Source organism: Caretta caretta, chromosome 7, assembly GCF_965140235.1.
Source record: "Caretta caretta isolate rCarCar2 chromosome 7, rCarCar1.hap1, whole genome shotgun sequence".
Taxonomy (NCBI): Eukaryota; Metazoa; Chordata; order Testudines; family Cheloniidae; genus Caretta; species Caretta caretta.
In genome coordinates, this window is record NC_134212.1 from 121,875,666 (window position 1) to 121,899,481 (window position 23,816).

Here is a 23,816-nt window from a genome sequence, read left to right on the forward strand (position 1 = left end):
GAACTTTGGCGTGTGGTTTGAAATCAGAACCGGAGCTAATTGTTTTGTTTGCAAATTATGCCTTTTTTTTTCTTTTTTTTTTAAAATGGGCATAGGTAAGACCCCATAGCCAGAGACTCCCGAACTTTGTGGTGTACGAAATTCATATCTGGACTTTGCAGCTTGGGCTCGTCCCCCATCAGGCCTGACCAGTGTAGGAACGGCCTCTTTATAAATTAAATCAAAAGCAGGGATTGCAATGTAGGCAGTGTCTACTGGTCGAACCCTTTCGGCTTCATTAGAAGGAAAAGGGTTTTACAAAACCAAATAGGGACATGTTTGTGCAATTTTTAAGGCTAAATGAAACCAGATGTTGTGAAGGCCAAGGCTATAACAGGGTTCAAAAAAGAACTAGATAAATTCATAGAGGACAGGTCCATCAATGGCTATTAGCCAAGATGGGCAGGGATGGTATCCCTAGCCTCTGTTTGCCAGAAGCTGGGAATGGGCGACAGGTGATGGATCACTTGATGATTCCCTGTTCTGTTCATTCCCTCTGGGGCACCTGGCATTGGCCACTGTTGGAAGGCAGGATAGTGGGCTAGATGGACCTTTGGTCTAACCCAGTATGGCCATTCTTATGTTCAGACTTTCACTTGTTGAAATTTATACTTTTCCATCCAGCATCATCAACTCAGACCCAAAAGCTACAGGGGGGGCATGACAACCCGATAGTGAAACTGATCAGCCTGGTTTTGCTAATACCAGCTGGATGAAATGCATCCCTGGAATTAGAGCAGGAATGAATTTATCACCTTATGTCAACAAGGGAAAACCCAACTCATTAAACGTTCTTGTTCCTTAGACTGAAACATTGCAGCCCATAATAATCTATAAACTGAAACCGGCAACAGTATACCCACATTCTGCTTTCAGTTACACCAGAGTAAAACCCAGATTAACTCCCTTGACTTCAGTGGAATCCCTGGAATTGCTCTGATGGGACCCACAGCAGAATTGGGTCAGCAGTATTTAAATGAACAATTAATGTGGTCCAGGTTGTTAACGACCAAAAAGTCATTACCAGCAGTTGAGTGGCCTGTATGACATAAATTGCTGGTCTTGGTCCAGCTTCTAGCACGTGTCTGTACCACAAAAATCACCATCACAATGGACAGTCTCGAAGAAAGCCCAAGTCTTGAATGGTCCATGTACACTGAGCTCTTCTCTTGCTCTGTAGATGGCCCCTCTAAGCCAGGGTGGAGGTACGCTGGATGGGAAACAATGTACGGTATGTTTGTTTGCTTATACTAAAGCCGCTGTATGGATAAAAACACCAGGCTTCAGTGTTCCAGGCTATCGTTGGCACCTTTCACCAGGGCTAAACTAGCTATAAAAACAGCAATAGCCAAATTATTAGGTAATAGTGCCAGATCCTTAGCTGGTGCAAATTGTTGCAGCTCCATGGACTTAACTGAGCTATGACAACTCATGCCAGCTGAGGACCCTGCCCTCTCGTTTCCATCCTAGCGCATCCCAAATAACAGATTTATGTATTCTACTAAATCATGCTCTCCTACGCTTTGAAGACAGGGCTGCACTGGTGAGACAGAAGAAACTGACCCAGGAACAGAGCAGATAGAATCATAGAATATCAGGGTTGGAAGGGACCTCAGGAGGTCATCTAGTCCAACCCCCTGCTTAAAGCAGGACCAATCCCCAATTTTTGACCCAAATGGCCCCCTCAAGGATTGAACCCACAACCCTGGGTTTAGCAGGCCAATGCTCAAACCACTGAGCTATCCCTCCCCCCATGGTGAGTTCTCAAATCAAGTCAGCCTGAAAGAGGATACAAGAGAGTGGTGGGATTCATGTCACAATTTTTTTTTATTAACTTGTGCCTTACAGTAGAAGAGGAAAGGTGTGAGCAAACAATGTTCTATTTCCAGGAGCTTATCCTGGCAACACTGACACCAAGGTCTTGTGTGATCATAACCTCATCATGGCACAGTGCTTTGGCAAACACACAACAAACGCACAGTCTTCAGCTCTTGCAAAAGCGATCGCTGGCGATTTTAAGGCATTGGAAAAACCTACAATAGTAAATCCTATATTGAACTTGGCACACATTGGAACAGGTAGACTGGAGACACACACACTAACAAAGTTTGGCAGATTGAAATGGAAGGTGAAATGCTACCCTGCCAGAATCCCTTCCTTTGGAAAAACGTTGGGTGTGAATCCGTCCTTCCAGTGACTAGAATCTCTCTGTTATGGTCACCTGTGACTCCATGACTGTTCGTCTGAAAAGGTGTGGTGGAAGCTGGAATTATTTTAATCATATTACCTCACAGCACCAGTTGTTGTCTATTTATCAAGCAGAAGTGGAGTGTTTGTGCGGCTGTGTTGCTTCTGAGTCTGAATACAGAGGACAAAAAGTATGCATCTTCCAACATGTCATCAGAAATGCACTGGAAGAGCCATTGAGATCCACTTATTGTGGATCCACGATTGTGCAGTCGTGTGTACACATTTTAAATACACAAAGGAAACTCTCCTAACTTACATGTGCTATTGATAAACCTCGTTTCATGAGAGTATGGACAGACAAATGCCACCAAAATAGAGAAACAGTCTATTGGCAGAAATGTACGCACCTTAGAGTTTAATGCTCGTGCAGAAGTCAGGCTGTCTCATAGCTCAGTATGTTCTGTGCTTCTAGAGTTAAAGTGACAGGCTACAGGTCAAGAATTTGGGGCTGTTGGGGGTTTGGTTTTTGTTTTCTATTTTTGTATTCTATTTTTGTTTTGTATTCTGCTGATTTTTAAAATAGATCAAGGCCCATAATTAAGAAACTATATCTATATAAAAACAATTTTTTAACCCTGTGACTAGTTGGCACCGTCAATTCGAATCAATGTCTTTTTCTTAACCAGTTGGCTACCAGATGGAATGAGATGATATGGACACAAGAAGTCACTATGCAATCACAGAAATGACCAACATGCATCGAGCTAACTGCAGAGCAGGGTGCTACAGAGACTGTCTATCCAAACCTGAAACTGCTTTAAAGGGGAAGAATAGACCAAATTCAGCCTTCTCCTAGTATAGTTTGTAACTGGAAATAGCCTTAACATGTGTAAAACATACATCAGGAGCAGCCACAAATCTGGGTAGATTGTGTCGTCTTTGGAGTGAGGAGTTCCTTATTGTGTGATTTGGTTTAGCTAATCGTGATGACCCCAGAAGATGTAGTTACCCAGTTTGCCATCCTCTCCAATTTCAGCCTAAGCTTTGAGATCCCTCTGTCATTTAATTGCTCCTGGCTATGGTGTGGGATGTACTGTTTCTAATGATGCTGAAGCGCTGGGACATTTATACTGGGTGACAAGTGCATTAATTCAGGTGTAGACAATTGAAAGGTCTAGTGTATATTGTTCCCCCTTAAATGCTGTTTCTATTCATATAAAAGGTTACATTTTTTGGTTTGTAATGTTTCCTTCCTTCAGGTTTGATTGCTCAGTTTTCTTAGTAGACATTACAGTCTCCTCAATCATTTCAGCAAAGGTCCCCATCTGACTGGATTATACTTTAGAGGACACTTTAGAAGCCTCCTCTTTCTCTTCTTTCTTAAAAAAACGAGTAGGATATATTTTTGAGACAGTGGCCACAGGTAAATTGAAGACTCTGGGCTGGAAAGAATAACTGGGGTTAGAATGCGGATTCAGAGCCGAAATGCTGATGCTTCCAGTGGTAAAACGTGTCTCTTCACCTTCCAGCAGCTTCCTGCAAACACAACACAGAAGGAGAGGTTAGTTGGAGAAGGTTACCACCTCTGTGGCTCAGGTTAAAGATGGACAAACCAGTTTGGATATAAACTGAGATGGGCTCTGTCAAGGTTCCTCCCCCACTCTGAACTCTAGGGTACAGATGTGGGGACCTGCATGAAAAACCTCCTAAGCTTATCTTTACCAGCTTAGGTCAAAACTTCCCCAAGGTACAAAATATTCCACCCGTTGTCCTTGGACTGGCCGCTACCACCACCAAACTAATACTGGTTACTGGGGAAGAGCTGTTTGGACGCGTCCTTCCCCCCAAAATACTTCCCAAAACCTTGCACCCCACTTCCTGGACAAGGTTTGGTAAAAAGCCTCACCAATTTGCCTAGGTGACTACAGACCCAGCCCCTTGGATCTTAAGAACAATGAACAATCCTCCCAACACTTGCACCCCCCCTTTCCTGGGAAATGTTGGATAAAAAGCCTCGCCAATTTGCATAGGTGACCACAGACCCAAATCCTTGGATCTGAGAACAATGAAAAAGCATTCAGTTTTTTACAAGAAGACTTTTAATAAAAAATAGAAGTAAATAGAAATAAAGAAATCCCCCCTGTAAAATCAGGATGGTAGATATCTTACAGGGTAATTAGATTCAAAAACATAGAGAACCCCTCTAGGCAAAACCTTAAGTTACAAAAAAGATACACAGACAGAAATAGTTATTCTATTCAGCACAATTCTTTTCTCAGCCATTTAAAGAAATCATAATCTAACACATACCTAGCTAGATTACTTACTAAAAGTTCTAAGATTCCATTCCTGGTCTATCCCCGGCAAAGACCCAGCATACAGACAGACACAGACCCTTTGTTTCTCTCCCTCCTCCCAGCTTTTGAAAATATCCTGTCTCCTCATTGGTCATTTTGGTCAGGTGCCAGCGAGGTTACCTTTAGCTTCTTAACCCTTTACAGGTGAGAGGAGCTTTCCCCTGGCCAGGAGGGATTTCAAAGGGGTTTACCCTTCCCTTTATATTTATGACAGGCTCCAGCTGCAAAGTTTGGACCCAGTTTTGGAACATTCCATATATTTGGATGTGCTTGGATCTCTCTTATTTTTATTGGCTCATTATAGAGATGGAGGAGGGGGGGTGGCGTGGATATTTGCAAAATGTGATCTTGGGCAGGTTCAGATTTTAAACACCGGCAAAGTCTGAGAGTATCTGACCCAGAATTCTGATTCAGGCAATATCTGGATGAAAATAAGAAGCACTCCACATCTACACCTGAAACTCAACCCAAACCTTTTTGAGGTTTAAAATAGCTCAGTTAATTTTTTTTCCCCTTTGTTATTTTTTCTGTGTCTTTGTGGGCTCTAACCAGGACCAGAACAAGGCAGGAAAGAGTAGAAAGCAGGTTCTCATGTGACCAATATATAAAATATGCCTCCATCTGTGATTTCTGGGCACAGTTCCGTTACATTTGAACATAATATAAAAAAATAGTAATAATCAAATGAACACCCTAGTCCACAAATGAAATTTACCCACCACTCTCACCAGCTCAATATAGGCCAGAGGAGGCATGCTAGAAGGACAACAAGCAGCTTTGCAGGGGAAGCAAGTTTCCAGAGCCAAAGGCTCCCTGCTGAGAAACACTCCCTTCCAGCACCTCCATGTTCAAATGTGGGGGGGATTGTTCAAGTGTTCTGACTGATCTTGACTTGCAGGGTCATTTATAGGAAGTCTCTGTGAGAGTCAGGACCCACAGTGGAGGGCTTTAGCCATTAGAAGCAACACGTTGAATCCCACCCAGTTTCGCTGTCTCAAGAGATCTCTTTCTGATGTCCATGGGAAAAACATACACATAGAATCATAGACTATAAGGTCATTATGATAGTCTAGTCTGACCTCCTGCACAACGCAGGCCACAGAATCTCACCCACCCACTCCTGTAACAAACCCCTAGCCTATGTCTGAGCTACTGAAGTCCTCAAATCTTGGTTTAAAGACTTCAAAGTGCAGAGAATCCTCCAGCAAGTGACCTGTGCCCCATGCTGCAGAGGAAGGCAATAAAACCCCAGGGCCTCTGCCAATCTGCCCTGGAAGAAAATTCCTTCCCGACCCCAAATATGGTGATCAGCTGAACCCTGAGCATGTAGGCAAGACTCACCAGCCAGACACCCAGGAAAGAATTCTCTGTAGTAACTCAGATCCCACCCCATCTAACATCCCATCACAGGCCATTGGGCATATCTACCGCTAATAGTCGAAGATCAATTAATTGCCAAAATTAGGCTATCCAATCATATCATCCTTTCTGTAAACTTATCAAGCTTAGTCTTGAAGCCAGATATCTCTTTTGCCCCCACTGCTCCCCTCGGAAGGCTGTTCCAGAACTTCACTCCTCTGATGGTTAAAACCTTCATCTAATTTCAAGTCTAAACTTCCTGATGGCCAGTTTATATCCATTTGTTCTTGTGTCCACATTGGTACTGAGTTTAAATAACTCTTCTCCCTCCGTGGTATTTATCCCTCTGATATATGTATAGAGAGCAATCATATCTCCTCTCAGCCATCTTTTGGTTAAGCACCTGCATTTCACGAGTGTTCAAACCTCTTGAACCTTCCCAGGTTTGCCCAGTTTTAAATCAGACACAACAGAACCTCTTTCAGGCCCAGCTGCATGATCAACAGGGCAATCGTTCCAGCAGCATGGCAGTCTAGAGCCAACTGCATAGGGGCAGTTGAGACTGCTTCTCCTCTCCGCCTCCCCCCCACACCAATTTATAGGGGAATAGGGAGAACTTTGTGGAGGGGGAAAGAATTAGAATTTCAATATCAGCTGTGCTTAGTGTGGGGGGCTGGCACGGAGTTGCTGCACTTGAATGCAGGTACTACCCTCGCTCACACAGGAGTGTGAATCTGGCCATGGCGCCAGACATGTACATCACAAAGCCACTCAACAATCTGGTACGAAGGCTACACTCTACTCAAGAAAGGCCCAAGATCTGGGATAGCAAGGAGTGTTGAAGGCCAAGATTAACAGCCATTGGCACAGTTGTGGGGGGTGAGGGACTAGGCCAGGTCAGGACTGAGGTATGTCAAGAGAGCTGTGTTTGGTACCAGTACTGGACCTGAGAAGCACTGACATGGCTGAATCGAGAGGCCGAGTGTGGATAATAAAGGTTTCTGCAGGTCAGGATTGGAATTCTGTGACACGCAGTAATGGACCAGCATCAGCAGTGGTGTGTGGTGTAGTCTGTTTAAGGTAGGTTCTTATACCAGGCCCATCACCATGGCAGCTGAGCACCTTTTCAAATAGGCTACCAAATGGTTGTCAACCAGGCACAGCTTTCAGTCACTCCTGACTTGGGCTGGACGCGAAGGCAGGATGTAGCTGCAGTTTCAGAAAAACTTGGAAATACTATTTGTCGAGGGAGAGGAGCCAAAGAATGACCTTGCTTGCCCAGGGAAGCAAACCCCCATAGTGGATAGGGCTGGAACATGCAAGGGATACAGCACCAGCGGGGCTGAGACTGGGACCCAGGGGTGGGACTTGAACATCCCCTTTGTCACTGTGCTAATGATCAAGACCACTCCAGGGCTAGAAGGTTAATGCAAGGGGCTCAAACCTTGACTTCAAAGACTCTCTCAGTACAGCAGGGGAAGAGGGGAGAGATTCTGGGGGAAGGGGAGCCCTCCTGACAGACTGAAGATCACGGAGATGAGAAAGCTCATCCCAAGAGGAGAAAAATGGGGACTCAGCCTCCCAGGAGACGTTACAAGGGGGGGGGTGGGGGGGGGCTATTCCTATGCCATGGAATATCAGGGTTGGAAGGGACCTCAGGAGGTCGTCTAGTCCAACCCCCATCATCTAGTCCAACCATCTATGCCACGTGCAGGAGTTTGGTCTATCGATCTCTGGGCTCATCTCCAAGCCTGGGACAAGACTAAACACCACAGACAGACTAATTTGAGGGGCTAAGGGGTGAAGTGCATTGGCGGAGCTGAGGGGGGGGTATATGCATGGAGTAACTGGTGTTTGGAAAGGATAGTGGGTGGGGGTTGCAGATGTCAAATGGGGTGACCCTCCATATCAGAAGGGGGGATCCCAGACTGCAGGGACACAGAGCGAGCTGCTGGGAACAGCAGCCTCTGGTGTTACTGTTGTTCAGATCTGGAATCTTTTTCAGTCAAAACAATGTAGATATGAAACACAGGCTTGCGTTGCTTTAATGTGAACAACAACACCGGCTGTGGGGGTGGGGGACTAGAAGAGCAGGAGGGGACTTTGGGCCTGGATTGAGGGGTATTGGCAGACCTATGGCGGGGAGCCCAGACTGGCATATCAGGGAGTAACGCAGGTCAGGACTGAGGTACGTTGGCATCGGCTGGCTGTACCCAGTGTGCGATGAGTACCCCCATATCCACTGCATGTGCCCTCCATTTACCCTCAACAATGAAAACAAAACCAAGTGCTTTTTTAGATTTATGGTTTTGTGCCAGGTAAGGTGGTATGGAAGAGGGCAGGTCAAATAAATAGGGTGAGGTGTTACCTGTATGCAGCAATCTCTATATCCAGAGCCATTTTAACGTTGAGCAAGTCTTGATACTCCCTCAGATGACGAGCTATTTCGCTCTTGTTGTTCCCCAAGTCATTCTCCAGCTGACTGATGCTGTCCTGCAATCAAGCAAGCCCAGGGAGATAAGGAGCCGTGTTTCAAAAGCAAAGTCCTTAGCTGAACGCTTTATGTTCATTTCATTACAGAGAAAGGGGAAAATACAATTGCCAACTCATCCATCCCAGCAGATTCCTGGACAAGAGCGCAGCAAGGGGAAATTCCAATTAAGATAACTGCGGCAGGAAAACAAGGCCACAGCTGCTGTTCGACCTGCCTCTTTCATTTTTTCCAATTGCTTTATTTAATTTCTTGGATGTTTGTTAATGGGACAATTAGACAAATGTGTCCAATTAGACACAGAGGAGCCCAGAGTTGAGAGAAATAACTCACTGAGAACCCACTTCTGAAAGCTGCTGAGCACCATCTGCCAGTGGTGGGAGATGGGTGCTCAGCACCTCCTCGGATTTGGCCCTTAGAGATTGATTAAGCAAAGCAAGGGGTTGTGGAATCGGGTTGGTCTTAATTGTTCCGATGCAAGGCAAGGATTATGTACAGTGGGAGCCCAGCCCCTAAAGGAAAGTTTAGGATTGTGTGAGAGATGCCCTCCCTCTCTTGTGGCTAAGGGTTTAGCTGAGCTTTTAGGCATGACCATGAGGAGACACCACTTTTTTTGCACACACAAATGTTAACCACTCAATCACAGCTACAAATTTGTTCCACGCTGTAGCACGAACCAGTGTCCTACAGCAGCAGCAAAATGGTGGCATGGTAGATTCCCCGAACTAGCTAGGAGCGTTCCATAGGCAGGACTCCCAACACCTTGAGAGGGAGGAACCCACATTGATCACCAGCTGAGGTTAGCGGATGAGCAACATCTCCAGGTTCCAAAGAAGTTTAGCGCAGCTCTCTCCTGGAAGAACGGTGGCTGGGACAGGAGGTCATCAATGGGAAGCATCAAAAGGCTCCTCAGAGCTTAGCTGAAGACACAGCAGTTCCCCAAGGAGTAGCAAGAGAAGATGGTGATAATGGAAGAGACAGCTCCTACACAGACATACTCCGCCTCTCCTTAATACCATCTACACCTTCCGGGCCCAGGTGACCTCATCTTTATTTTTTTCCCTGCTTCACAAATTAATGCTGAAAGTGTAGACGTAAAGTGGAAAGTGCATGCTGGAAAGTGCTAAGCTGTCAAGTCGCAAAGCCTATTTGTCTTTTAAAATATTGTAAATATTTGTAAAGTAACTTAAAGGGATGGTGCCTGAAGCTGCAAATTTCCAATTTTCTTGAACAATCCCAGTTCATATTAAAACAAAATACTACAGACCTGGTGCATACACAACTATACTGAAGACACAGGGCCAAATTCAGACCACGTAAGCTGCTGCCACTCTACTGAGTTCCTAAAAGACTCATGTTGAATTCAAGGGACTTGCACTCACTCACGCTATCTCTGATTTTGACCCACCCACTCTAAAATGCATAATTCCCACACACAAAGCCAGATCCTCAGACAGTGCAGGTCAATATAATTTCATTTACATCAATGGAGCTATGCTGCTTTACCCCAGCTGAGGACCTGGCTCCATGCTATAAGAACGGCCATATTAGGTCAGAACAAGGATCCATCTAACCCAGTATCCTGTCTTCCAGCAGTGGCCAGTGCCAGGTGCCCCAGAGGGAATGAACAGAACAGGTTATCATCAAGTGATCCATCCCCTGTTGCTCATTCCCAGCTTCTGGCAAACAGAGGCTAGGGACACCATTCCTGTCCATCCTGGCTAATAGCCATTGATGGACCTATCCTCCATGAATTTATCTAGTTCTTTTTGGAACCCTGTTATGGTCTTGGCCTTCATGACATCCTCAGGCAAGGAGTTCCACAGGTTGACTGTGCATTGTGTGAAGAAATACTTCCTTTTATTTGTTTTAAATCTGCTGCCTTTTAATTTCATTTGGTAACCACTAGTTCTTGTGTTATAAGTAGTAGCAAACAACACTTCCTTATCTACTTTCTCTACACCAGTCATGATTTTATAGACCTCAATCATATCTCCCCTTAACCGTCTCTTTTCCAAGCTGAAAAGTCCCAGTCTTACTAATCTCTCCTCATACGGAAGCCCTTCCATACCCCTAATCATTTTTGTTGCCCTTTTCTGAACCTTTTCCAATTCCAATATATCTTTCTTGAAATGGGGCGACTACATCTGCACACAGTATTCAAGGTGTGGGCGTACCATGGATTTATATAGAGGCAACATGATATATTCTGTCCTATTATCCCTTTCTTAATTATTCCCAGCATTCGGTTCACTTTTTTGACTGCGGCTGCACTTTGAGTGGATGTTTTCCGAGAACTATCCACAAGGACTCCAAGATCTCTTTCTTGAGTGGTAACAGCTAATTTAGACCTCATCATTGTACATATATAGTTGGGATTATGCTTTCCGACGTGCATTACTTTGCATTTATCAACATTCAATTAATTCACTTTTCACAAGGGTTAGGTGTGTCAGGCATATGTCAGGGTCTAGGACAGGGGTGGGCAAACTTTTTGGCCCAATGGCCACATTGGGGTTGCAAAACAGTATGGAAGGCCTGGTAGGGAAGGCTGTGCCTCCCCAAACAGCCTAGCCCCCACCCCCTCCCACTTCCTGCCCCCCTCAGAACCCCCGACCCATCCAACCCCCCCTACTCCTTGTCCCCTGACCGCTCCCTCCTGGGACCCCACCCCCATCCAACCCCCCTGCTCCCTGACTGCCCTGCCCCCGACAGGCCCCCAGGACTCCCACGCTTATCCAACACCCCCCCCATTCCGCTTCCCCTTACCACCCCCCCAGAATCTCCACCCCATCCAACTGCCCCCTGCTCCCTGTCCCCTGACTGGCCCCCAGGACCCCTGCCCATTATCCAACCCCCCGGCCCCCTTACCATGCCGCTCAGAGCAGCATGTCTGGCAGCCACGCTGCCTGGCTGGAGCCAGACACGCTGCCATGCTGCCCTGCAGGAGCGCACAGCCCCACTGCCCAGGGTGCTGCCCGCGCGGCAGCGTGGCTACAGGGGAGAGGGGGGGCAGTGGGGGAGGGGCCGGGGGTGAGCCTCCCCAGCTGGGAACTCAAGGGCCGGGCAGGATGGTCCCACGGGCCGGATGTGGCCCACAGGTCGCAGTTTGCCCACCTCTGGTCTAGGCCATTAAGGTATAACTGTGCTAACAGCAGCCTTGCTTTATTTGTGTCATTTGAAAATATGGCTAAAACACCTGTAAGGCACTGATCACCTGTTTAACACTGGTGTTCAAGGATGCACACACAAACACGTGCAAGTTCTGCAAGACGAAGCCCCATCAAAATCATTGAGGAAATTTGTCACAAATCTTAATGTTCTCTTCTGCTCCCAGTGAGGTCAATGGCAAACGCTCCTTGACTTGACCAGGAGCAGCCCATAGGTAATTTAAGGCATGCAGCAGATTTTCCTAATAAATTAAGCTGCCCGCTGTGCAATGGGTCAGAGTGACAGGGGGTTTTTTTTGCTGTCATAAAATTAAGGGATTTTCACATCGTTGCTTTTCCCCATAAATACAGCCGGGGTTGTTTGCAAAGAGGACAATGATCTCATTAGTCGGTGACAAAACAAGGTGGAGCAGGCAGCAGGGAAAATATAGGTTGAATATTAGGGGGAAATTATATAACAATGGAGTAAACGGCTTAGAGAGGCTGTGGAATTGCTGTTGTCTGAGAAAGGCTAGGCAATCAAGCAGAGATTGTTTCACCATCGTAAAATCAAAGCTGATACCATGAAGACACGGCAATAGATGGCCCACAAGAAGTTCCTCCCAACCCAAATAATTATCTGGGAATGTCTTTGTTGGGTCAGATGTGCCCATAGGCACCATCTGATTCAGGCTTTTAGTTTTTTGGATGTATATGTAGTTAGAATGCACATGAAAGTTGTATAACTTAGACCTGTGTGGGAAGCCGGCTGTTCTGCATTGGCCAGCGAAGAAAATTCTCTCCCTCTCTGTTTCTTCCCAAGTCAGCCCTTAATGACTAGGTGCAGTTCTGTGCCTACAGTGGACGAGATTTGTTGGTATTTCATTCCACCACTCCCTCCTCCCTGTCCTACTTTTGGTCTTGTGTAACCTACTAAATACAGAATGCAAAGATGGCTGCCAGCAGCAAAATGCATGGAGCTAAACAAGTCGCTGGCATGCCAAATCCTGGTTTCGGCTGCACCCATGTCAACCTCAGGTAAATCCATTGACTTCAGTAGAGTTACTCTAGAGATGCAAAAAGAAAAGGAGTACTTGTGGCACCTTAGAGACTAACCAATTTATTTGAGCATGAGCTTTCGTGAGCTACAGCTCACTTCATCGGATGCATACCGTGGAAACTGCAGCAGACTTTATAAATACACAGAGAATATGAAACAATACCTCCTCCCACCCCACTGTCCTGCTGGTAATAGCTTATCTAAAGTGATCATCAGGTGGGCCATTTCCAGCACAAATCCAAACCTGGATTTGTGCTGGAAATGGCCCACCTGATGATCACTTTAGATAAGCTATTACCAGCAGGACAGTGGGGTGGGAGGAGGTATTGTTTCATATTCTCTGTGTATTTATAAAGTCTGCTGCAGTTTCCACGGTATGCATCCGATGAAGTGAGCTGTAGCTCACGAAAGCTCATGCTCAAATAAATTGGTTAGTCTCTAAGGTGCCACAAGTACTCCTTTTCTTTTTGCGAATACAGACTAACACGGCTGTTACTCTGAAATCTAGAGATGCAATGTCTGTTTACACTGCCTCCATCAATCTAGTCCCTGAGTTCTCATACATCTGCCCCCTCTGCCTCGAATTTGGAAGCAATGCCTTGCTTTGCGCCTGTGACCCCCTTTAACAAACATCATTGATGGATTCTGATTAAGTCACAAGGACAGTGATCCTGGGGCAGAAACTCAAGGATGCAGAACGGGAGTTACAAATGAAGAAAGAATGGGGAGATCATCAGGGCACACACTGAGATGCAGAGGGCATTCTGGGAGAAAATTAGTGCCCCGTGTAATATAAACTCCCATTATAATAGCCCTGATTTATAACATATTTTTGTTCAGTGTTTGTACAGCACCTACCACAGCAGGGACTTGGTCTGTGAGAGGGGCTCCCAGATGGAGTCACAACACAAGTAATTATAAATAATATCCTCATTGGTACAGCGATGCTGGGCTATTGACCCCCTAAATTAACAATGGTTTTGTTGGATAATAATGCCACTCTCAGATAAAACACTGCTCTTTTCATTTCCTCTAATTCTCTGTCACCTCATTTGAGCACCCCTCGGTACAAAACCACTCCTATGTACAACTTGGCTATATTCCTCTCCCCTATTGCTCTGGGACAGGGTTGGGTAAGATGTATAATAAATATCAGGCATATTGACTGACGAGTATTTCAGATACAGAGCTCTGCCTTTCTGCCCTACCTACATGCCCCTCTTTAGCACCCATGTTTGCCTGCTAACATACATTGTTTCTGAACCCATGTATAAATTCCAGCCTCTTCGTCATTCCCTTCTCTGTGATCCTGTGTTAGCAGGGAGCAGCTTGTGTCAAGCCTGGGTTGCAACAGTCACCATTCAGACACTAGCAGGGGGGCATCAATCATGTGGAAATCCTGGATGGTGCTGCAAGGAAATGTATGTCCTGGCCTATTTGCCCCAGATTTGGATTTAACACTGCACAGGTGAGATGAGGCTGCTTTTCATACCACTTGCTCTGACAATGTAAAAAGGTTTTCTTGTATTACCTAAGGGCCTGGGCTACAGGGCTACCTGTGATGCCCACTAAAAATCAATGTGAGGGCTGGGTGCTCAGCACCTCTTGGGGTCAAACAGCAATTAATGAATATATCATCCACTTAAGTGGATCAGTTAAATTTTGCTTAAATGGGCCCCTTATTCAGGTCTCTCTTTAATTTTAGTCCCCATGGACTGTAAGAAGAGGAAATGCTTAAAAACTAAATTTCACCCAAACAGCAGAAGATGGAGCACTGCATGCTGGGATTTGTAGTCTTCATGGATCACACCTATATGTTGAATATGAGGGCACCAATGGACCTTATTATAGAACTGTGGGCTACATTTGGCCCAAGACCCATGCCAGCTAGTATGGGGAAGGTATTTCAGAGCAAAAAGCAGTAAAGTCTGGAGACTTATGTGGAAGGCTGCAACAAGAAATATTGCTATAGAACGTGTGAAGCTGACAACATTATGAGCATCTATCTGTAGGTCTTCTCTTATGGAAAAGTCCTATAAAATTGAATAGAAAGTGGGACTCTTTCTATATCTTTTTAAGCAGTCCTATAGAATTTCATAGAGAGAATGTATCCCTGCTATAGAAATCGATAGGATGGTTTAAAATACCCCAAACTATGGAAAGAATCTAATTTTCTATTAAAATATATAAATTTCTATAGGACACTACTGATTTAATCTCTATCCTATAAAGGATGCAAGAGATGCCACTAATTACCACCCCCACTAAACTAAAATACAAGAATCATACATTTAAAAGTTGATTTTCCATAATTAGATCAATTTCAACTATCCCAGAGTTTAATCTGGTTGTAGCATTTCCTCCTACATATTGGTTGTTCTTGCAATTTCTGTTCACATGGCATCAAGGCTACAATATTTAAGAGGGTTACTAATATGGAATCCCTTTGAGTCCACCTGTATGCACTATCACAGGACATCAAAATATTTCCATATTATTAATGGAAGAAGAATAACACCAACTAGTTACTTAGATTGCAAGCAGTTTAGAGCAGGTATCATGAGTTTATACAGCTCTTAGCACAGTATGGCCCTGAAAATGCGTGGGGGCCACACTTCAATATAAATATGAAATAGTATCCGTTAAATATCATGCACAGTAATTCATTCAGAAAGAAGCTGTACAATTTAGCTAAGGCTGACCAGTTAGGTTAACAAGATGTTGCAACCTTAATTTCTTTTATCATCACCAGGGCTTCCCCGTAGTAAAACCGGGAAAAATTCTAGTACTGTATTTGGTTGAGAGTCATAGGAATTTAAATGAGCATCTTTCCCAAACCATACAAAAGAGATTGAGGGTCTAATCCAAAGCGCATTGAAATCAGAGGGAGTCTTTCCATTGACTTCAGTGGTCTTTGGGGCAGGCCTTAAGGAACGATTCTCCTAATAGAGCTGGGAAGGGTTCTAACTGCTGCAATTTACACCTTACAAGTGCCCTTGAAAACAGGTCAAGGCAGCTGGGACCCAGGTCATAGATACTAAGGTCAGAAGGGACCATTATGATCATCTAGTCCGACCTCCTGCACAACGCAGGCCACAGAATCTCACCCACCCACTCCTGCGAAAAACAAACTGTTATGGACCAAACACAGTTCAGATGGTTTCTAGAAATTACCCATCAAGAAAAAGAAAAGGCAATCCGAGAATTCAGCTTCCATTAAAATTAACAAAACTGTCTTTAAAGGCTCGTTTGGGAAGAAATTCTCTTAATTCATTAAACATGAATTAAAAGGCTTTTTATAACGATCCGCTGAAGTCTGATGAAGGTCAATGCCAAATTCAGGACCTTGGATAGAGACAAAGTTTTCCCAGCCCTGTCTACCCATTGCTCCAACGCACACCCACGTGAAACCTGCAGCCCCTGCAGCGCAGACACACGCCGATCTTGAGGGTGGGAACGCAGAAGACCTGAAGACTGATCCCTTTGCACAGACATCCTGGGGCTACAGGGAAATCATGGCTATGGCTGTGTGCACCTGTTTATGCATTTGCACCACTAGCTTTCTCTGCACGCCGGCGCCCCACTCTCAGTCCAACGCAGTGTGTGACTTCCAGGCTCCACGAAAGCCAATGGTCAAACTCCCAAACAACCCCACGCAGTTCTTCATCTTCTGGGACCCCATGAAATCCTTTAACCCTCCGCTCTCCCAGGTGTGTGTGGGGGGGAGAGGGGGGGTCCTTCCCTGATTTCCAGCGGCTCATGCACGGGTTGGTTTGACATAATGCTCCGCTGTCGCTGCCTTCCCAGTCAAACTAGAAAACTCCCCAGACTTCCCCAGCCCCTGCTGATATCCCTGAGACCCGGACTTCTCGGACCATTCCAGCGGAGTCAGTCCATTGTGCAGGACTTGCAAGGGAGAGGTACGGCCAGTTGGGGCTGGCTAGTGGTGGCCAGGGGTACCTACCCGCGCGCAGGGGAGAGATACTCAACGCCACCCCGGGAACAAGGGCGCTGCACGGGGCGGAGGTGCCCGGCGCTGCACGGGGCGGAGGTGCCCGGCGCTCCCTCACCAGCAACCCGCCCACCTCGGCGCCGTGCCTCTCCACCATCTCCTGGATCTGCCGCTCCAGGGACTCGTTGGCGCCGCGCAGACTCTCCCTCTCCGGCGTGCGGGCCTGCAGCTGGCGGCGGCACCCGTGGATCTCCTCGCGGCTGGCCCGGGCGGCCTGGCTGCTGCGCGCCGCCTGCTCGTTGAGGGTGGCGAACTTGGCGCGGTACCGCTCCTCGGCCGCCTGCAGGTTCCTGGCCGCCAGCGACTCGTACTGGGCGCGGATCTCCCGCAGCGCCGCGCTCAGGTCCGGCTGGGCCAGGTCCGGCTCCGCCAGCTCGGCCCGCTCCTCCCCGTGCGCCCGGCGCAGGAGGGCGAGCTCCTCCCGCAGCGCCTCCACCTTCTGCTCCAGCCCCAGCCGGGCCCGCGCCGCCCCGTCCGCCTCCCGCTGCTGCGCCCGGGCGCGCTGCTCCGCCTCGGCCCGGCCCCGCGCCTCCTTGTCGCAGCGCGCCCGCAGGCTCTGCATCCCCCCGGCCAGCCGCTCCTGCTCCCCGCCGCCGCGGCCCAGCCCGTGCTCGCGGGCCCGGGCGGGCGCCGGGCCCAGGTCCACCCGGCCGCTGGCGGGGAGCGAGGCGGGCAGCCGCGGGGGCTCCCCGAAGAGCTTGCGGTAGGAGGAGGCCCGGTAGCGGGGATCCGAGCTCATGCTGCGGGCTCGGGGGGAGGCGGGGCGCGCCCCGGCCTTACATCGCGGGCGGGTCTCCGTGCGCCGCGGCGGGGCGGGGAGGCTGCAGTCTCCCGGGCGCTGGGGAGGCCGAGGCGGAGCTCTCGTTTTGCCGCAGGGCTGATGTCCGCTCCCCGCCCGGGGAGACAGCCCGAGCTGGGGCCGTCTGCGAGGGGCGCAACCCGCTTCGCTCGCAGCGCTGGAGAGCTGGGCGGACGGACGGACAGATCTGCCCGCACGAAGCACAAACTTTCGGGGGCTTCCCAGGGAGACCAGGACCCTTTCCCTCCACCCTCCGGCTGCAGCCGTCACATGGGCTGGTTTTCTGCCTTCCCCCGCAGCTTTGCATTCCCCTTGTCCCGCTGCTGCGACTTCGGCGGTGGATTTCAAGATCACCCGAGGAAAAATGCAACTGTAGCAGCAAGTAGGAAATGCGGAGTTTGGGGGAGAAGGGAAGGTTAGGTGGGTGTGCGAATAGATAATGAATTGAACAGATAGAACAGGTGAGTAGCTAGCCTAGACAGTTAAATTGGTTTGGATTTTATCAGACGCTGAACTCTGTGTAATCCTGCATTAGCAAGTTATACACAGGTATAACAGAAGCACATTAAAAATCACCCCTTTGCCATCATCCATTTATGCTGATCAACAGCTGGAAAATTTCCAGAATCGTTGCATAGAGTTGCACACACATGCCCAGGATGAATTTAGCCCTGGTATAACCCCACTGAAGTCAATGGAGTTAAACCCCGTGATGAATTTGGCTCCATGTTGCTTATAGGAGTTAAAGGGTGGAAATAATCCATTCAATGTAAAACCTGTAGCTGCTACCAATGAGCAAATCTGTGTTTTCTACAGAGTATTCTTGCAAGGATTCTTCTGTAACAAACTGGATTGACTGAGGCAGGAGTGGCAGACAAGTGTTCTGACCGGTGGATCTCACAGAAAGGAATTCTTTCTTCCATTATATATAGTGCCAAACTGATATGTAAAAAGAAAAGGAGTACTTGTGGCACCTTAGAGACTAACACATTTATTTGAGCATGAGCTTTCGTGAGCTACAGCTCACTTCATCAGATGTATACCGTGGAAACTGCAGCAGACTTTATATACACACAGAGAATATGAAACAATACCTCCTCCCACCCCACTGTCCTGCTGGTAATAGCTTATCTAAAGTGATCAACAGGTGGGCCATTTCCAGCACAAATCCAGGTTTTCTCACCCTCCACCCCCCCACACAAATTCACTCTCCTGCTGGTGCTAGCCCATCCAAAGTGACAACTCTTTACATAATCAAGTCGGGCTATTTCCTGCATAGATCCAGGTTTTCTCACATCCCCCCCACCCCCATACACACACAAACTCACTCTCCTGCTGGTAATTGGTTAGTCTCTAAGGTGCCACAAGTCCTCCTTTTCTTTTTGCGAATACAGACTAACACGGCTGTTCCTCTGAAAACTGATATGTAGTTACTTAGTAGATAGCAACAACAACAAATAGCTGTACGTATATCTGGATGATAGATGTACAAATATCGATATGTATGTGACATGTCTGAATATGATGAGGAAACAATTTCAAAAGTATTACTTCTCTTCGCAGTCTGGAAAAAGGAATGTGTTAAAATGCACAGTTGAAGTCTTACAAATTAAAGTCTATGCAGAAGAGATAGGACCTCCAGCTTCCCCTGAGACTTTTATAAGGGTAGTGGTTTGCATTGTTGTACCTGTCCAAAATTTCCCCTTTCCCCCCTTCCCATCTCTTTTGTGCAGTGTGCTGTGTGCCAGTCACAGCCTTCCACCCCAGCAGTGGCTGCATTTTACTGGCATTGCATGGATTTAAGTCCCAACCCTGTAATTAGATCATCCAGCATGGATACCACAAGGGGGGGGATATGAGAGACGTTTATGGGCCTGGCTACGCTTGCAGATGTAGAGCGCTTTGAGTTAAACCAGCCTTCGGAGAGCGCAGGAGGGAAAGCGCGGCCGTCTGTCCACGCTGACAGCTGACAGCGCACTGGTGTGGCCACATTTGCAGCGGCATTGGGAGCGATGCATTATGGGCAAGCTATCCCAGCATGCAAGTGGCTGCAACGCGCTTTTCAAATGCAGGGGGGAGGGGAGTGTGACAGGGAGTGTGTTGTGTGTATGTGGGGGGAGAGAGAGTGGGTTTTGGGGGCTGAGAGCATGTCAGCGTGCTGTCTTGTAAGTTCAGACAGCAGCAGACTCCCCCTCCCTCCCACCTCTCTCTCTCACACACAGCATTGCACACTAATGGCTTGCTTTGTCTCGGGGCAGATAAGCAGCTGGCTGTCAGAAACAGAGCTTTCAAAGGGCATATCCGCATTCCTGCAGTGATTCAAAAACAATGACAAGAGTGGCCACTTCACTTAAGGGGATTATGGGACGTTTTCAGAGGCTGATCAGAGCGCAGTAATGCAACACCTCGCTCACACTGGCACCATGGCGCTCCAGCAAACTTTATTCCTCTTGCCGAGGTGGAGTACCAGCAGCGCTGTAGCCGTGGAGTCAGAGCGCTCTACGTGCCTTGTCAGTGTGGACAGGGAGTGAGCTAGTGCGCCCGGGCCTCCTTTATTGCGCTGTAGCTCGCAAGTGTAGCCAAGCCCTATAAAATCATGAATGATGCGGAGACAGTGAATAAGGACGTGTTATTTACTCCTTTATATAACACAAGAACCAGGGGTCACCCAATGAAATTAATAGGTAGCAGGTTTAAAACAAACATAAGGAAATACTTCTTCACACACTGCACAGTCAACCTGTGGAACTCATTGCCAAGGGATGTTGTGAAGGCCAGAAGTATAACTCAGTTCAGGAAAGAATTAGGTAAGTTGATGGAGGATAGGTCCATCCGTGGCTATTAGCCAAGATGTTCAAGGACGCAATCCCATGCTCGGGGTGTCCCTAAACCTCTGATTGCCAGAAGCTGGTACTGGATGACAGGGGATGGATCACACAATAAGTGCCTGTTCTGTTCATTCCCTCTGAAGCCTCTGGCACCAGCCATTGTCGGAAGACAGGATACGGGGCTAGATGGACCATTGGTCTGACCCAGTATGGTTCACACACTGAGCTCCATTGATTTCAGTGGCAGCAGGGGTCCACACCAATGGATATAATTGCAGAAGCAGGATCACAATTTTTAAGGTGCTTTGGGATGGAAGGGGCTAGAGCAATCGAAAGCATTGCAATTTATTATAGCAGCAGAGTTTATAATGGAAAACAAGCTATTGGTTCTTCTAAGCTCAGAGTCCAAGTCTGAAAAGCTCAGATCATCTTTGAGAGCCCCACATAAAAGCTGCCTAATGTTATAGTTGTTATTTATTTGTATTGCAGCAAGGACGGGGGATTCATTGCGCCAGGCACAGTACATATATGTAACGGTAAGAAGGTTCCTGTGCCAAAGCGCTTATATGAGCAAAGTGTTGTTGGAAACTTCAGAGGAAGGTAGTAAATACTGGCTATAGCCTCCGCAATTGTGGGCCAAACTCTGATAGACACAGATGACCCCCATAGACACAGATGACCCAAAACTCTGGGGAAAGAGCCTGGAATAGTCAGTCTGGGGAGAGCACAGACACCGGGACTCTGTGCCCCTTGCTGGATCATGGAGAACAGCTTAGCGGCGGACTATACACAGGAGGGATAAGGAGGTGTGATGGGACAGGCTGGAAGCATGGCGGGAGGGTCTGTGAACCGTCCAGAGGGTAATAGTGGCTTGTGGCTGCTATTTCTACCTTTCCCATCCAGCTGCTGTGGGCTGGGGCTGAGGGTTCCATTGCTCAGCCCCATATGGATATAGATGATCCCACAACCCAGTTACTTGGGCTCCGGGCACTTTCCCTGGATTTCCCCTATGTTGAATAACTGCTACCTTCCGTTAAGGTTGTTCTGCGCGTCACAGGCTGACTTGTTGCTGATTTGAATTGCTTGCTGATAACATCTCTTTGCAAGTAAATCTATTTGCTCCTCTATAGCCCGTCTGAAGATCTCACAGCATTTTGCAATCAGTAACTAGCTGAGCTTCACAACACCCCCGTGAGGGAGGGAAGTGATATGCAATATAAATGGATCACTCCACCCACCACTGAAATGCAGCTGTTTCTGGGGTGGAACACAGCAGTTATTAGCTAAAATGGAGGTGCCAGCTGGGAGTGGATTGCAAATCCATTGGGCCAGAGATCTCTATGGTGAGTGACATAGTCTTCTCCCAGTGTTCTCACCTACCGTGGCATCCAAAAGTATATTTTTGGACACCTGTCCTTCCCCTTTTCCTCTGTGCAAGTCTGTACCAAAGTGAACACAAAGCAGCTTCCTGCCCTTATAGACAGCTGAATCCTTAGACATTTAAAGGTGCAATACGCATAGAACAATGGTATAACCATTACCTTGCTAAATACACTGGAGAGATTTGTTGAGTTGCACCAGGGATGGAATTGGTTCCATCTCTTTTGGACCTCACAATGCAGAAACAATAGGAAGTACCTTAAATCTTTGTGATCCTCATTGTACAAGGTCCACCTGTTAAACCGTTTGTCTTGCCAGCTGCAATCCTTCTGGCTCTGCTCAGTGTCTGGTTTTGTGATGAAAAGGCAAGCTGCCTCTTAGTTACGTGTACCACAAATGGGACATGCTTGTCTCATACAATTTTCAGCACTCTCCATTAAACAAATGCTCTAGTTTCACGTTTCACCACCTGTCTTCAGTGCAAAAGAGTCACGTGGGAGGGGAATGCCTCCCCTGGTTGCAGAACTGGTGAGTGATGAAGGCAGAAAGTGTCGTCTGCTCAGCTGCTGCCAGCAGCTTTCCTGTGGCACAGACAGAAGCAAGTGACACCATTTGGAAAAGAAAGGTTGGGGGTTGTGTTTATGCCAAGCAAAACCTTTAGTGCATCAGTGATACTGGAAGCAAAGATAAGTATAACACAAATGAACATACAAAATGACACACACATATATACAAACACACTGTTAATAGATACACAGTGTGACAAAGTTCCTCCTCTGCCTTGGTGGGTCCTGCGCTTTTTGGCGGATTTGTTCTCCTCAGAGGTTCATGGCAGCCCTCAGTTTGGCCGATTCTGCTAGAGGCTCAAACCTGCCATTCACTCAGCTAACCTCATCACTGGCCAGCATGGGGGAAACGGAGAACAACCCCTGCAGTCTCTGTGTCCCACGTAGTGGGTCGGGGACAGGCCAGATCCCTTTCCATGTTAGGCCTTCCCTTCTGGTGTTTCTCACAGACCAGGTCAACTCCTCCTGTGTCCGATCAGGAGTTGGGGGGAACCCAGGCCCACCCTCTACACCAGGTTCCAGCCCAGGGCCCTGTGGATAGCAGCTGTCTACAATGTCCCCTGTATCAGCTGCGTGACAGCTACAACTCCCTGGGCTACTTCCCCATGGCCTTCCCCCAGCACCTTCTTTATCCTCACTGCAGGATCTTCCTCCTGAAGCCTGATCACACTTATAGTCTTCAGTCCTCCAGCAGCACGCCTGCTCCTTGCGCACCCCCTCACTAACTGATGGGAGGTCCTTTTTTAACCAGGTGTCTTGATGAGCCTGCCTGCCATAATTGATTCTAATAAGTTCTTAATTGGCTGCAGGAGTCTTAATTAGCTTGCCTATCTTAATTGGCTCTAGCAGGATCCTGATTGCTCTAGGGCAGCCCCTGCTCTGGTCACTCAGGGAACAGAAAACTATTCATCCCGTGGCCAGTATATTTGCCTTCTACCAGACCCCTGTACCCACTGGTCTGGGTCTGTCACAATAGTTCAGGGGGCGGCAACCTTTCAGAAGTGGTGTGCCGAGTCTTCATTTATTCACTCTAATTTAAGGTTTCGCGTGCCAGTCATACATTTTAACGTTTTTAGAAGATCTCTTTCTATAAGTCTATATTATATAACTAAACTATTGTTGTATGTAAAGTAAATAAGGTTTTTAAAGTGTTTAAGAAGCTTCATTTAAAATTAAATTAAAATGCAGATCTTATCAGTTTAGTGTGATCCGTGCCCTTGCTTTTCCTTGCCGAGTTTTCCAGTGTCTGCCATGTATCTGGATACTTTAGGCTGCACATGGGTTTCTGAGTGATAAGTTGTTAACTAGCTCCGAAAGGGACAAAGGACAGATTTCATGTGTGAAAATACATGCTCACACAGGTATGTGGATTCAAATGCTGAAAGCATTGCAAACGCAATTTTCTTCAAACAGTTAAATTTCACTGGCAGGGACGTCCAGCAGGTCAGAATAGAGGCCCCATGATCTCTCTCGGTAGCTTCAAATGCGCTCTGCAGATCTCCAAACTTTGATGCCCACAATTCTGAGCTTTATAACTGAATGAGCTGCATTTTGAAATCTTCAACCCCCATCCACTGAAATACTGA

General features: G+C 47.3%; 1 protein-coding gene across 3 annotated transcripts; it reads right to left on the minus strand.

Moving 5' to 3' along the window:
- Positions 1 to 1,847: 1,847 nt before the first annotated feature.
- On the minus strand, positions 1,848 to 17,928 carry INA (internexin neuronal intermediate filament protein alpha). Of its 3 annotated transcripts, none has more exons than XM_048858857.2 (3): positions 16,716 to 17,915; positions 8,314 to 8,438; positions 1,848 to 3,765 (listed from the first exon to the last, which is right to left on the minus strand). In XM_048858857.2, the coding sequence occupies exons 1-3, from the start codon at positions 17,394 to 17,396 to the stop codon at positions 3,564 to 3,566; spliced, it is 1,008 nt and encodes a 335-aa protein (XP_048714814.2). In that variant the 5' UTR covers positions 17,397 to 17,915; the 3' UTR covers positions 1,848 to 3,563. The 3 variants fall into 3 exon arrangements, 2 of the variants coding, with proteins under 2 accessions (XP_048714814.2, XP_048714815.2); XM_048858858.2 differs by having other exon boundaries at positions 16,731 to 17,909; XR_012669444.1 differs by having other exon boundaries at positions 3,632 to 3,765; positions 16,610 to 17,928.
- Positions 17,929 to 23,816: the final 5,888 nt, after the last annotated feature.

What these genes read in the sequence shown, in the direction of transcription:
- INA (XM_048858857.2), bottom strand. Translation starts at nt 17,396, where the DNA reads ATGAGCTCGGATCCCCGCTACCGGGCCTCCTCCTACCGCAAGCTCTTC. An exon ending in CCGAGGTGGGCGGGTTGCTG is followed by an intron (nt 8,439 to 16,715) that starts GTGAGGGAGCGC and finishes GCTTGATTGCAG; the next exon opens with GACAGCATCAGTCAGCTGGA. An exon ending in ATAGAGATTGCTGCATACAG is followed by an intron (nt 3,766 to 8,313) that starts GTAACACCTCAC and finishes TTGTGTTTGCAG; the next exon opens with GAAGCTGCTGGAAGGTGAAG.